This window comes from Myxocyprinus asiaticus, chromosome 38, assembly GCF_019703515.2.
Source record: "Myxocyprinus asiaticus isolate MX2 ecotype Aquarium Trade chromosome 38, UBuf_Myxa_2, whole genome shotgun sequence".
NCBI lineage: Eukaryota > Metazoa > Chordata > Actinopteri > Cypriniformes > Catostomidae > Myxocyprinus > Myxocyprinus asiaticus.
Genome location: NC_059381.1, coordinates 8,283,800 through 8,297,397, shown reverse-complemented (window position 1 = coordinate 8,297,397; position 13,598 = coordinate 8,283,800). Strand labels below are relative to the sequence as shown.

At 34.3% G+C, this 13,598-nt stretch overlaps 1 protein-coding gene across 1 annotated transcript in view; it reads right to left on the bottom strand.

The window, feature by feature from the left end:
- The window catches only part of prlra (prolactin receptor a), a 36,405-nt gene that overhangs the window by 6,117 nt on the left and 16,690 nt on the right, over nt 1-13,598 (bottom strand). The window contains exons 2-7 of the mRNA XM_051676835.1: nt 13,317-13,400; nt 11,204-11,336; nt 9,925-10,094; nt 7,885-8,051; nt 4,969-5,110; nt 3,202-3,298 (exon numbers count right to left, since the gene is read on the bottom strand). Coding sequence (XP_051532795.1) covers nt 3,202-3,298; nt 4,969-5,110; nt 7,885-8,051; nt 9,925-10,094; nt 11,204-11,336; nt 13,317-13,383 — 776 coding nt within the window. The 5' untranslated portion in view covers nt 13,384-13,400. The remainder of the gene's footprint in view (nt 1-3,201; nt 3,299-4,968; nt 5,111-7,884; nt 8,052-9,924; nt 10,095-11,203; nt 11,337-13,316; nt 13,401-13,598) is intronic.

Here is a 13,598-nt window from a genome sequence, read left to right as displayed (position 1 = left end):
TTTTATTTTTAATAAATTTGCAAAGATTTCAAACAAACTTCTTTCACGTTGTCATTATGGGGTATTGTTTGTAGAATTTTGAAGAAAATAATGAATTTAATCCATTTTGGAATAAGGCTGTAACATAACAAAATGTGGAAAAAGTGAAGCGCTGTGAATACTTTCCGGATGCACTGTAATGAAAGTTAATAGTGACTGAGGCAAACAATCTGCCTAAAACGTATGACGAAAGACATGCGTGTTTGGAACAACATGACATATTTGGGTAAATTATCCCGTTAAGTGCTGCATTGTTACTATTACTTAATTTGACCTATTTTTCCTTTAAGGTTGAGTAGTTAGTTGTTACAGTAATTTGCATTCATTTATTTGTCATTGCACAGCTAGTAAACATAATGTGTGTTTCACGTTTGACTGTATTATATGGTCTCATTTGGAATAGGCAACAAAGGGTTCCACCCATCCCGAGAGGATTAAGAGATTAATTTTGGATCCCATCCATCCTTGTACTATTCAGATGTTTTTTTGACAATACAATTAGTATATCTTTGTCTATTTAAATCTGTGCTGAGAGAAACTGGCGTACAAGCTACATTTAGGGTAATTTAATGTACTGCAAAATCTTGATCAGTCCTCCTAATGGCAATTGAATCTTAAATATGAGTACCGATACTTGTAATAAAGAACAATAAAGCAAATAATTATGAATGCTCCAAGAAAAGTTGATTTCAATCACATGAAAACTCACTAGATCAACATATCCATGTTTACCAAAGCTGCTATAAATTTACAGCATAAAATGGAAAACTAAACAGAATGTTTGCCACCAAATGAGAGGAATCTGAAAACAAGTATGCAGATATACAGGTGCATCTCAATAAATTAGAATGTCGTGGAAAAGTTAATTTATTTCAGTAATTCAACTCAAATTGTGAAACTCGTGTATTAAATAAATTCAATGCACACAGACTGAAGTAGTTTAAGTCTTTGGTTCTTTTAATTGTGATGATTTTGGCTCACATTTAACAAAAACCCACCAATTCACTATCTCAAAAAATTAGAATATTTTAACATGCCAATCAGCTAATCAACTCAAAACACCTGCAAAGGTTTCCTGAGCCTTCAAAATGGTCTCTCAGTTTGGTTCACTAGGCTACAAAATCATGGGGAAGACTGCTGATCTGACAGTTGTCCAGAAGACAATCATTGACACCCTTCACAAGGAGGGTAAGCCACAAACATTCATTGCCAAAGAAGCTGGCTGTTCACAGAGTGCTGTATCCAAGCATGTTAACAGAAAGTTGAGTGGAAGGAAAAAGTGTGGAAGAAAAAGATGCACAACCAACCGAGAGAACCGCAGCCTTATGATTGTCCAGCAAAATCGATTCAAGAATTTGGGTGAACTTCACAAGGAATGGACTGAGGCTGGGGTCAAGGCATCAAGAGCCACCACACACAGACATGTCAAGGAATTTGGCTACAGTTGTCGTATTCCTCTTGTTAAGCCACTCCTGAACCACAGACAACGTCAGAGGCGTCTTACCTGGGCTAAGGAGAAGAAGAACTGGACTGTTGCCCAGTGGTCCAAAGTCCTCTTTTCAGATGAGAGCAAGTTTTGTATTTCATTTGGAAACCAAGGTCCTAGAGTCTGGAGGAAGGGTGGAGAAGCTCATAGCCCAAGTTGCTTGAAGTCCAGTGTTAAGTTTCCACAGTCTGTGATGATTTGGGGTGCAATGTCATCTGCTGGTGTTGGTCCATTGTGTTTTTTGAAAACCAAAGTCACTGCACCCGTTTACCAAGAAATTTTGGAGCACTTCATGCTTCCTTCTGCTGACCAGCTTTTTAAAGATGCTGATTTCATTTTCCAGCAGGATTTGGCACCTGCCCACACTGCCAAAAGCACCAAAAGTTGCTTAAATGACCATGGTGTTGGTGTGCTTGACTGGCCAGCAAACTCACCAGACCTGAACCCCATAGAGAATCTATGGGGTATTGTCAAGAGGAAAATGCGAAACAAGAGACCAAAAAATGCAGATGAGCTGAAGGCCACTGTCAAAGAAACCTGGGCTTCCATACCACCTCAGCAGTGCCACAAACTGATCACCTCCATGCCACGCCGAATTGAGGCAGTAATTAAAGCAAAAGGAGCCCCTACCAAGAATTGAGTACATCTACAGTAAATGAACATACTTTCCGGAAGGCCAACAATTCACTAAAAATGTTTTTTTATTGGTCTTATGATGTATTCTAATTTTTTGAGATAGTGAATTGGTGGGTTTTTGTTAAATGTGAGCCAAAATCATCACAATTAAAAGAACCAAAGACTTAAACTACTTCAGTCTGTGTGCATTTAATTTATTTAATACACGAGTTTCACAATTTGAGTTGAATTACTGAAATAAATGAACTTTTCCACGACATTCTAATTTATTGAGATGCACCTGTAGAACTTAAGAGTTTTACGAATTATACAGGAGGGTTGTCATTAATTGGATCTCATCAGAACCATTAATAAGAAACAGATCTTAGTTATGCAGATCTTATAAATATTTACCCTATTTTTAAGATTTACGCATTCAATTTCATAACTAAATTCCATCAAATTGAAGTGTTATGTTTTGTAAGGATTAAAGTGTAAATGTTTTGCAAAATTAAATGAAACATTAAAATATTTATTTTATTTTTATTTTTTTAAATATTACTCAATTTAATTTGATGGGATTTCATTATGAAATTGAAATGTGTAAATCTTACAATTATTTTTGAGTGTACAAAAGACTCAATATAACTGCACCAGAGTGATCTAATTGTCAGTGCAGTCCTCCATGTCAGAAAACATTTTTGTTTAATACACAGTATTGTGGCACGACATAAAATAAAATAATACATTAAAAGGAAATTAAAATGTATCAATATACAGTATGCCAATATGCATTACTAAAATAAAATAATAAACGGATCAGCGATGTTAATCAAATAAAAAATGTAAATATATTTACATTCATAAAAAAAAATAAAAATAAATGCATCAGAGATGTAAATAATATGATAAAATAATAATTAAATTAAATATAATAATATAAAAAAATGCAATTAAATATATTAATATATATGAATATATGTTATATATATTACAGTAAAATATAAAATAAAATAAAGGGTCAGAGGTGTAAATGTTTCAGGCTCGCCTGAAACACGCACCTGTTTCTCTTCATGTTCAGGGTCCAGGTAAGGACAATGACAATGAAGACAGAGAAAATGGTGATCATGATCCACAGTGAGCGCTCTCTGGCTATATCTACAGAGAACAAACAGAGGGACAGCAAACTGTGATGAATACAGTACAATTACACATGTAACACTTAAGCCACTAAAATTTGTTTTTTACTTACAAGCAATCTAATAACAATAGCACAATGCGAAAGACTTATTTACCTGCGTTAAATTAGGTCACGCATTAAAGCTGATGTGTGCAATTTTTTCGATTTTAAAATTATTTCTAGTATCCCAGCTTGACATGCAGAGGCAACTATTATTTATATTGGCACAAGCAATCGTATGAGTTTGGGACGGGAATATCTGTTTGTACAACCAATGGTAGATGGGAAGATTTTTCTGGAATTTGTATTTTATTTAATTTTTTGCAATTCTGCTTGGAGACACTTCACTTAAAAAAAAAACAAAACAAAAAAAAAACGTTATGCAATAAACAAGTTGAAACAGTGTGGTATTTGGAAATGCTGTGAGATGGAAACCGCGCTGATGATCTCTGACTCATTTTGCTCTATTTCATGCTTGCTGTTGTCAGGTGCGACTCCCACTGGGACTGACTTTCCACAGAGCTCCAGGGCAACTGAGGCCCAGCTGGGGCTGAAACATGCCTGACTGAGGCTGTGCTAGCCAGGGGAAGTTGAGGTCATATAGTCCCTGGAGAGACTGGAGGTCTGTTGGCAGTTCCCTCTAGAATTGTCCGTGCTGTTTATATGCGGAATTTGTTCTCAGGCTCAGTGGGCAATCAGACTGTAGTCTTAAAAAAGCTCTCCGGCTGTGATGTGATGATAATTTAACAGTTTTCAAGTACGCTTCAAGCTACTGAACTATAGCTGTGTTGTTTCTCGTATTTGTGATGTCTCAAAGCAGACCTGTAGTGGGGGGACATTTTTTTTTCTTTCTTTCTTTTCTATTAGGATTGATACACATTTTTCACATGGTAGTGTGTACATTTTGGGGGCATCTTTATGTACCCTATATAAGGTCTTTAGGATGTACAACATCCACAATGAGTGCGTTTTAAATGCACTCCCAATAAGATGAAAACTACCTCAAATTAGCTGATTTAAAAATCTGACAACGCAAGAAAACCACTTTACATGAGACTTAATCATCGGGTTATTCTCTACTTTTGACATCAAACGGTATGCGCACAACACTTGTGCACATTGGATAAGCCGGTAAGAACGTGGGTAAAAGTGTTTACATGCAAAGCGAAATGGGTGTAATGGGCAAAAATCTGCCTGTGCCGAATGGTTGTTGCATAAACCGTTTATGACCTTACCACGATAAAGGAACGTCATTTAAGGCATTTACATGACCTCACACATTACACATTATTAAGCATAAAATCGTGTAAGACCATGTATGTAAACGCATCTGAAAATCGAATACATATACACATCTACATAACATTTACACGTGATATGATAAACTTAAAGGTCCTAAGTCATTTTTTTATTCTTTCTGGTCAATACGACAGGGGCCTTTATACACCACCAACCAGATCCAGCTTCAAACAAAAGCAAAAGTTTTTGATTATTTATGTCCTTGTAGACATATCCTATTTTTAAATGGAAAAAATTACTTGGTGCACCTTTAGAAATGATAAAGTACCCAAAAACCTTAGAACACAGGATTGCAAGTATTTATTTAATGTAAGCATGTTTACTGTAAATAATAAACATGGTGACTTACAGTCAGGCATTTTGACGTAGGTGGTTTGAGTCCACTCACTCCAGAACCCATGATCAGGTTTGCATCGCACTTGCACCATGTATTCTTTACCGGGGTGAAGACTGAACACGTTATAGTACTTCTGCATGCCAGCATCATATTCCTACACACACGCACAAAATGGAGTGTAAGTTACCAATGCAGCATTGCAAAAACATAACTTTCATTAAAAAATTACTAACAAACACTACGAATATATACGTGAAAATATATGAATTAAAGCTTTATGACACTTCTAAATATTTGAATGTACATTCAACGATCTGTTAAGCAGTTATATTATTTATGAATGTAAATAATACATAAAGTGTTAAATAAACCCAAAAATACATCCAAGTAACAAACAATTCTTTGTTGCATTTTGCAGTAGGTTTCTAATATCAATATAGTTTGCCTACAGTTTTAAATTAGACAGTAAATTCATATCAAAATTGATTTAAAGTATTAATATTATTGACATTTAATACTTAAATATGTTAGTCTTTTAAATCTGTCAATATGAATCGATTTTATATTCATATTAAAATGAATCTAAAGTAATAAAACTGCTTAAATGTAATACATTTCTTTAATTCTTTAAAAGTGTCTCTAATGTAGATCAATATGAATAGACTTAATTCATACTACAGTGGATTTAAAGTATTAATACTTCTTAAATGTAATACTTCTATTTATTTAATACTTTAAAATTGTGTCTAATGTCTATCAATATGAAGACTTTATATTAATATTAAAAAGAATCTAAAGTACAGTATTTATATTACTTAAATGTAATACATTTCTTTAATACTTTAAAAGTGTCTCTTACGTATTTCAATATGAAGAGACAAAATTCCTACTACAGTGGATTTACAGTATTATTAGTACTTAAAATTAATACTTTAAAAGTGTTTTTAATATCTATCAACAGGGTTGGGGAGTAACAGAATACATGTAACAGGATTACGGATTAATCATTGGTAATTACAATACAGTTACATACATAAAGTACTTTGATGACTGAAGAGATTACTTTGCATTTTATTGTCATTTGTTTCATTTAATATTTAGTCCTTTCAGATGGAAAACGTTTATACATATAAATGATGCGATCCAAAGTGCATTTGAACAGCGGTGAAACACTTCCTTATGATGTGTTACATTCATACGACCAGAAAGAGAAGTAAGTTTGAAGTAAGTTTGGAGCAGAAGAAATAGAAATAAACCTTGTGTAAATTGTCAGCTTTACGCTAAGATAAAATGCTATTTCTAGCCATTTTACATGCACGTTACCTGGCACAACCATATTTTTTTATCAAGAAAATTCACGTTGGATCATAATTTCCTTTTTTCTAGTAAGACCTTTGATATTAGGGTAAAAATTGTATTCTTGATAATAATGTTTGTATTGTTTTCCTGTAAAAATATCTAAAAATCCTTAAAACAAGATCAGTTAGATTTATCTTGTTTTAGAAACAACATCGCATAAGATATTTAGGTTTTTCAGAGAATGTATTTTTAATGTGTATTTTGTCTTACTGTACTGGCAGAGTTTTTATAGTCAAAACAAGTGAAAAAATCTACCAGTGCTGAAGAAGTAATCCAAAGTATTTAGAATATTTTACTGACCTTGAGTAATCTAACGGAATATGTTACAAATTACATTTTACAGCATGTATTCTGTAATCTGTAGTGGAATACATTTCAAAAGTAACCCTCTCAACCCTGTCTATCAATATGAATAGATGTTCATACTGATAGACACCAAATCAGCCCGTCTGGCACCAAAAATCATGCCATGTTTGAAATCACTGAGATCTAATTTTTTCCCCATTCTGATGGTTGATGTGAACATTAACTGAAGCTCCTGACCCGTATCCGCATAATTTTATGCATTGCACTGCTGCGACAAGATTGCCTAATTAGATAATCGCATGAATAAGAAGGTGTACAGATGTACCTAATAAAGTGGTCGGTGAGTGTACATATTAAAATGAATCTAAAGTATTTATACTACTTGAATGTAATGCTTCTATTTGTTTAATACTTAAAGTCTTTTAATATGAAAAAAATAAAAAATACAATTTAATTCCAGCATCAGCAATAATCACCAGTTATATACATTCTCTAATTTCTAAGAACCAATAGCATTGCTCATGGGTTACTCTGTTACTCTATTGCAATCATTACTGGTCATGCCTCTGTGTTATTAAAGAACAGCTTTCAGGAGAAATCTGGATTGATCTGGTCTGTGTTCTTTATTTGTAGCCTCCCTCAGTTTTCTGCGGACTAGTGAAGACATAAAGCCAGTCTGGGAAAGTCAATTATTAAACTGCTTTGTGTAACAGCTGATTTAATGGACACATTGGCCAACTGGCTGTCCACTTGCCCTTAGCATTCCATTCACTCAAGATATCTTGGATAAAGTCACAAACAAACAACTGCTACTGTTAACTATTTTCTAGCCTGTCTGGTAATATTTAGGAGCTCATGGGTTAGTTTGTTGGCAATACTAGTTAAGCAGACCAAGGAAAAAGCACTCTTATTTCACGCTCTGAGAAAGGTGAACTGCATTATAGTTGCCTCATCTAGATGGAGCTAACCTAATACCTGGCCTAAATAGGGTAACAAAAGACAACAGACAATACTGTCTAGTCCAAGGGGTCAAGGTTTAGCTAGTTAACATGGGCAGTTAGCCCCTGGTGGTAGATACTACAACTACACTATTCTGCAGGCAAAAAGCCTGTTTCTCCATTGACGAATTGGCCGTTCAGAAGTGGCTGTGTACTCTGAAAAAATACAATTTTGATCTAAACATTTTAACTTGATAAAAATGTTATCAATAATCAAACATTTACAAAACAAGACGGCCTGGAGTGATTTATTTATTCAACTCACCTCCCATTCTTTATCTTTTTCTTGTTTAACTCGTAGTTGGTAAACTAGCGTGATCCACCCCGAACGGGTGTCTGCGGTTCGTGGTTTCTCCCAGGACACTCTCACAAATGGATCCTGGTCTTCATGAACCACTACAGTGGTGACGTTCTCTGGAGTGTTGGGTTGAACTGTAGATAGCGAGTAGAGGAAAGAAATTAAATGAATACACAAGATTTAATAGTCTGCCTACACTAAAATATTTTTAAGTACAGTTGATTATGAGCAGGGTTGGGAGGGTTACTTTTTAAATGTTTTCCACTACAGATCACAGAATACATGCAGTAAAATGTAATTTGTAACATATCCCATTAGATTACTCAAGGTCAGTAACGTATTCTAAATACTTTGGATTACTTCTTAAGGACTGGTAGATTTTTTCACTTACATTCTCTGAAAAAATCCTAAATATCTTATACAGTGTTGCTTCTAAAACAAGATAAAGCAAATAAAAAAGAAAAAAACGTTACAAAAACAATACAAAATGATCATCAAGAATAATATTTTTGCCCTATTATCAAAGGTCTTACTAGAGAAAAAATAAATGATCTAATGTGGATTTTTGTGATAAAAAAATATGATCGTACCTGGTAACGTGTGCAAGTAAAATGGCTAGAAATAGCATTTTAGCTTAGCGTAAAGCTGACAATTTACACAAGGTTTATTTCTATTTCTTCTGCTCCAAACTTAATTCAAATTTTCTTCTCTGTCTGCTCATATGAATGTAACACATTCAAGCTCCGAAAAGGATGAAAAAGTAGTCATGTAGTCGTAAACGTGTGGGCTGTATTCCGAGTCTTTTGAAGCCATTCGATAGTTTTTGTTTGAGAAATAGGCCAATTGACAATCCACTGAATGAGATTTTAGATCTATGGTGGAAAGCATGACTTTCAGTGAATAACATCTTAAATTTCAGCCTGTTCCTCACACAAAGGTATCACATGACATGAAGAATTGTATTATCGCACATCCTATGTGCTATAATAGCAAATAAAGACTTTTTGCCCTTTTTGAAGCTTGACAGCCACTGGTCTCTATATGCTTTCATTATATGGAAACGAGCAGCTCAGAATATCTGCCTAATATCATCTAACATTGTGTTCCATGAAAGAAAGAAAGTCAGGCATGGAACGACATAGGGGGTGATTAAATGTTGACCAAATTAAATTTTTTGAATGAACTATTCCTTTCTCACTCTATCTGTTCTGCAGCTACACAGAAAACCATTTTTTTCCAGTTTGTGGGTATAAAATGATGGGTGACAAACACCTTGTAATAAGGTCAATCCAGGTGACCTTTGCACACAAACTTCAAAACTCACCGAAAAGGTAATAAATAAAGACCAAAAGCATGCTACATATTGTGAATGAGTGTTTCGCCCCTTCAGCATAAATAAAAAACATTAGTTAAAGTTTAGTCTTGCAGTTATAGCGGTACATGTGAGTTAATGTTAACACTGGCTTGGCCTGCAAAAAAACTTTCAGATCAAAGAAACACAAGGCAAACTACTGGAAAAACTCAAACGGCTGCTAAAAATAAACGATGAGAATTCATTTTAGATCATAATTGTTAGATTGGTAAACAACTACACAAAAAATAAAAAAAAGGCTTTTGGCATAATGCATGAGAAACATGTGACCAGATGGAATTGGGGTATAATATTTTACAACCCAAACGTCAGAATAATATTCTTTCCCAACAGTGAGCGCAGACGAGCAATAAATGCACATTGTGTGTCATTAATGACTCTGTCTCAATAAAATATGCAACAAAAATGAAAATACCAATTAACTTATAAACAAGTGACAAATAGCAGGACAAAACGTAAGTGAAAAAGCAAGAGGGGGACTGGTAAAGAGAAACCAAATTGTATTATGGGGCAATAAAAGAACAGAGGGGGTGGTAAAGTACAGGATGTACTTGGAAAAACAAACAAGTTGTTGATGGAAACGTATAAGCATGTTACTCCATAAAAAAAAGAGGAAATGTGAGAGGAAGTTTTACCTATATAGACCACGTCCACCTCCACGGGGTCTGAAATGTTCTTCCCCAGGGCGTTGTTGGCCACCACTGTGATGTTGTAGTTGACCCACAAAGATGTGTCATTTTTGCTGAAGAAACATGAGTTCTCTCCTGCAGTTTTATAATCCGGGCACTCATAGACCGTCTCTGAGCTGTGTACGAGAGACATTAACAGAGATGTACATGCTTTAAACTAGAATAATGCAAGGAAATTATACAAGTGAGATTCAAATCATTCTCTAAAGCTAATTTGTGTTTGTTGCATCTATAGAACACATTCAAATGCCATGATCATCCACAACCAAAGCTGAAAATGTGCACTTGAATGCTAACTAAAAACTATATTAATAATTAACTAAACTAATGTTTGATCAGTGTAGGTATTACAACAGTATATTTTTACAGAGGGAAATTAACTTCTTTAAAGTTTTGAGGCTTTTATGGCTTTTAATGAACCAAAAATATTGATGACTCATCATGGGGACATTTGTTTTTTTATTTTATTGTCATTTTTACACACTTTTGTCCAATGAAATGCCCTTGAATGAGAATGCCCCCCTAATACTACCTGACAGCGAGGTTATGAGCTATAAAAAAATGTCCTGCCCCAACTTCCTGTTTCAGGAACTATGTCAACAACACGAAAAATAAATTTGCATTCATCAAATCATTTCATGGGGTTGTCAGATTTGGCATTGTTGTGTCAAAGTTATATTACATTCTTATGCATGCAGTAACCTCTCATTCTAGTCTTGACTGAAATATCTGGGTGCGGGCACATGCTTTGCATGTAAAACTCTGTAAACTTGTTTTACACAGTTTTAGATTTTATACATTTGTGTAAAGTTCACGCTTGCTGAATCTTAAAGCCGTAATGTTGGCAAAACACTTCATAGAGATCTTCTTCATCAAATGATAGTAAACAGAACAAACTAAGTGGTTTATATTAATCTGGGTGTGTGGGCACATGTGTGTATGTGAGGGTTAAGTCATGTATGACTTTCTGATAACTTCACATATCTGCTTAGAAGGGGAGAAAAGAGAGAAAGCGAAACGCATGGCAGAGAAAATCTGGTTGAAACCACTCGAAACAGGAAAAAGGGCCAGAGAAATTGAGTGGGTTTACATGCAGGATCTTACAATGATTGTTTAATAACACCCCTCACCTTTAAAGTTTAAGTTTACTCTCTCAAGATAAAAAAAAAAATATCCTTCTAATCTCTAGAAAAGGGAAGAATGTAGAAGAAGAAGAAGGACTGACTTTTCAAGGTGGTAGTACAGGGCGTAGGTGGTGCGCAAGCCTCCATCATCTCCCGGCTCCCACCAGCAGGTAAACGTCTCCTTTTCTGGAGAGCGACAGCTCGTGAGTCTGGGCTTACCTGGGGGACTGACACCTGTGGAGACAGTGTGACCGATTTAGTGTACAGAGTTGACATTCCCACTATCTATTTCTTCTGTTTGTAAAACTGGTTACAGTAATATATTTTTATACACACACTCTCTTCCTCCAAGAGTAAGCTTCAAATAATCAATGCAAGGTAAGGTTTTTCTCTGTAGTGATGTTTACCAAAAAGTTACAAATCTGTCATCATTTCACCCCGTTCACATCTCTCTCATCATTTACTCACTTTTATGCCATCACATATGTCTATGACTTTCTTTTTCTTCTGCTAAACACAAGAAGAATATCTCAGCTCTGTAGGTCCTTTCAATGCAAGTGAATGGTGACCAGACCTTTGAAACTCCAAAAATCACATTAAGGCAGAATAGAAGTAATCCATATGACTCCAGTGGTTTAATATGTCTTCTGAAGCAATGCAATCAGTTTGGGTGAGAAACAGATCAATATTTCAATCCTTTTTTACCACAAATCTCCACTTTCACTTTCACATTCTGAAAGAGATTTTCTTTTGTTAAAAATAACTTAAATATTGATCTGTTTCTTACCCATACCTATCATATAGCATCTGAAGAGATGGATTTATCCACTGGAGTCTTATGGATTACTTTTATGCTGCCTTTATATGCTTTTTGGACCTTTACATTTCTGGCCACCATTCACTTGCTTTGTATGGACAGAGCTGAAATATTCTTCTAAAAATCTTTGTTTGTGTTCAGCAGAAGAAAGCCAAACACATCTGGGATGACAGGCAAGTGAGTAAATGATGAGAGAAATATCCCTTTAAAATCAACTTAATTTCTGTCTGTGTCTAACACAAAGCCAGTATTGAGGAGTTACTAACTAGCGATGCTACTAACCTAACTACATTTTTCAGTAGTGTGACAGTAGCTCAGCTTTTTTCACAAAAGTGTTACTTTTCCATTGACAAGCTACATTTTCCAATAAGTAGCGGTGTTACTAGTATGGTACATTTGTCACATTATATTGCGAACTCCGTGATGGAGCCGAGGCAGAAAACACACTCACCTAAAACCGCCCTCTCTTTCTCATGTAGCGTGGGGAATAAACAATTAAGATATGTCCATTTATAAATGATTAGCTTATATTAAGTGTTGGGAACTCCAATTGATTTTAGTCAGTTTGTTCAGATGCTAAATGTAAATTAACTACTGTAATTCACATAAATAATTCAATGATTCACTTGATTCAGTTTGCCTTCTTTTTTTAAGTGAAATATTTAGTTAATTGCTGCCTTTTATCACTATATTTCAACTTAATTACATCCAATAGGGTGTTTTCTAGTTTTATTAGTTAACATTTATTCTAAATGTAAATGCTCAATTTAATGTTGTCATGCTAATTGTTTAATTTCACCCTAATTAAATAGTATCATCTAATTGTTATATATTTACTAATATGTTCTTCTTTAAAGAGATTCAATGTAGTAAGTTACTTTTTGTTAGTAACTTGTAGAGTAACTGATTACATTTTTTAAAGTAGCTTGACTGTAGTTTAAATGCTTAGTTATGAGTAGCTTGTAGTATAGGAATCTACAGTTTCAAAGAAGCACCCCCAACAATGCACAAAGCTATCATATCGAAGAGTACTTGGAATATAGCATAGAAGACAGATTAACTATTTTTATAGTGTTTTTTTTTTTTTTCAACTCTCCACATCAGTTGTATGGAAAAGGACAGTGAGAACATTCTACTGAATATCAACATTTCAAAATGAGGGTGAGTAAATAATGATAAAATTCCAATTTTTTTGAAAAAAAAAAAAAATTGCTATAATGTACTTTATGCCATTTTTATTTAAATAAATAACACTAAACATTTAGAATATAGAATAACAGATATATTTAGAATATAAACAAACTTAAGAATGGATGATATTTCCATATTTATAAATAGCAAAATCAGTCCAGTTGTACATAAACTTTTCATGTAATAGAGTTAATGAGATTACTCACCTGCTGCTTGTGATATTAAAGTGGCGATAAAGGTCAAAATCAGCATGGCCCCAGAATTTCCCATCATGCCTAATGGCTTGCAAACTGCTCAGAGAAAAGAGATACGAGAGAGAAAAAGAGATTTTTCAATATTATTCCCATGGGCATGAAGATCCCAATAATTCTTTATTAGATGGGGAACAAACTGTGATGATGTGTTTAAAATGTATATATAAATTACAAATGCATAACTGAATTACTAATCATTAAGTAGAACAGATTCATTATTGTAATATTGCCATA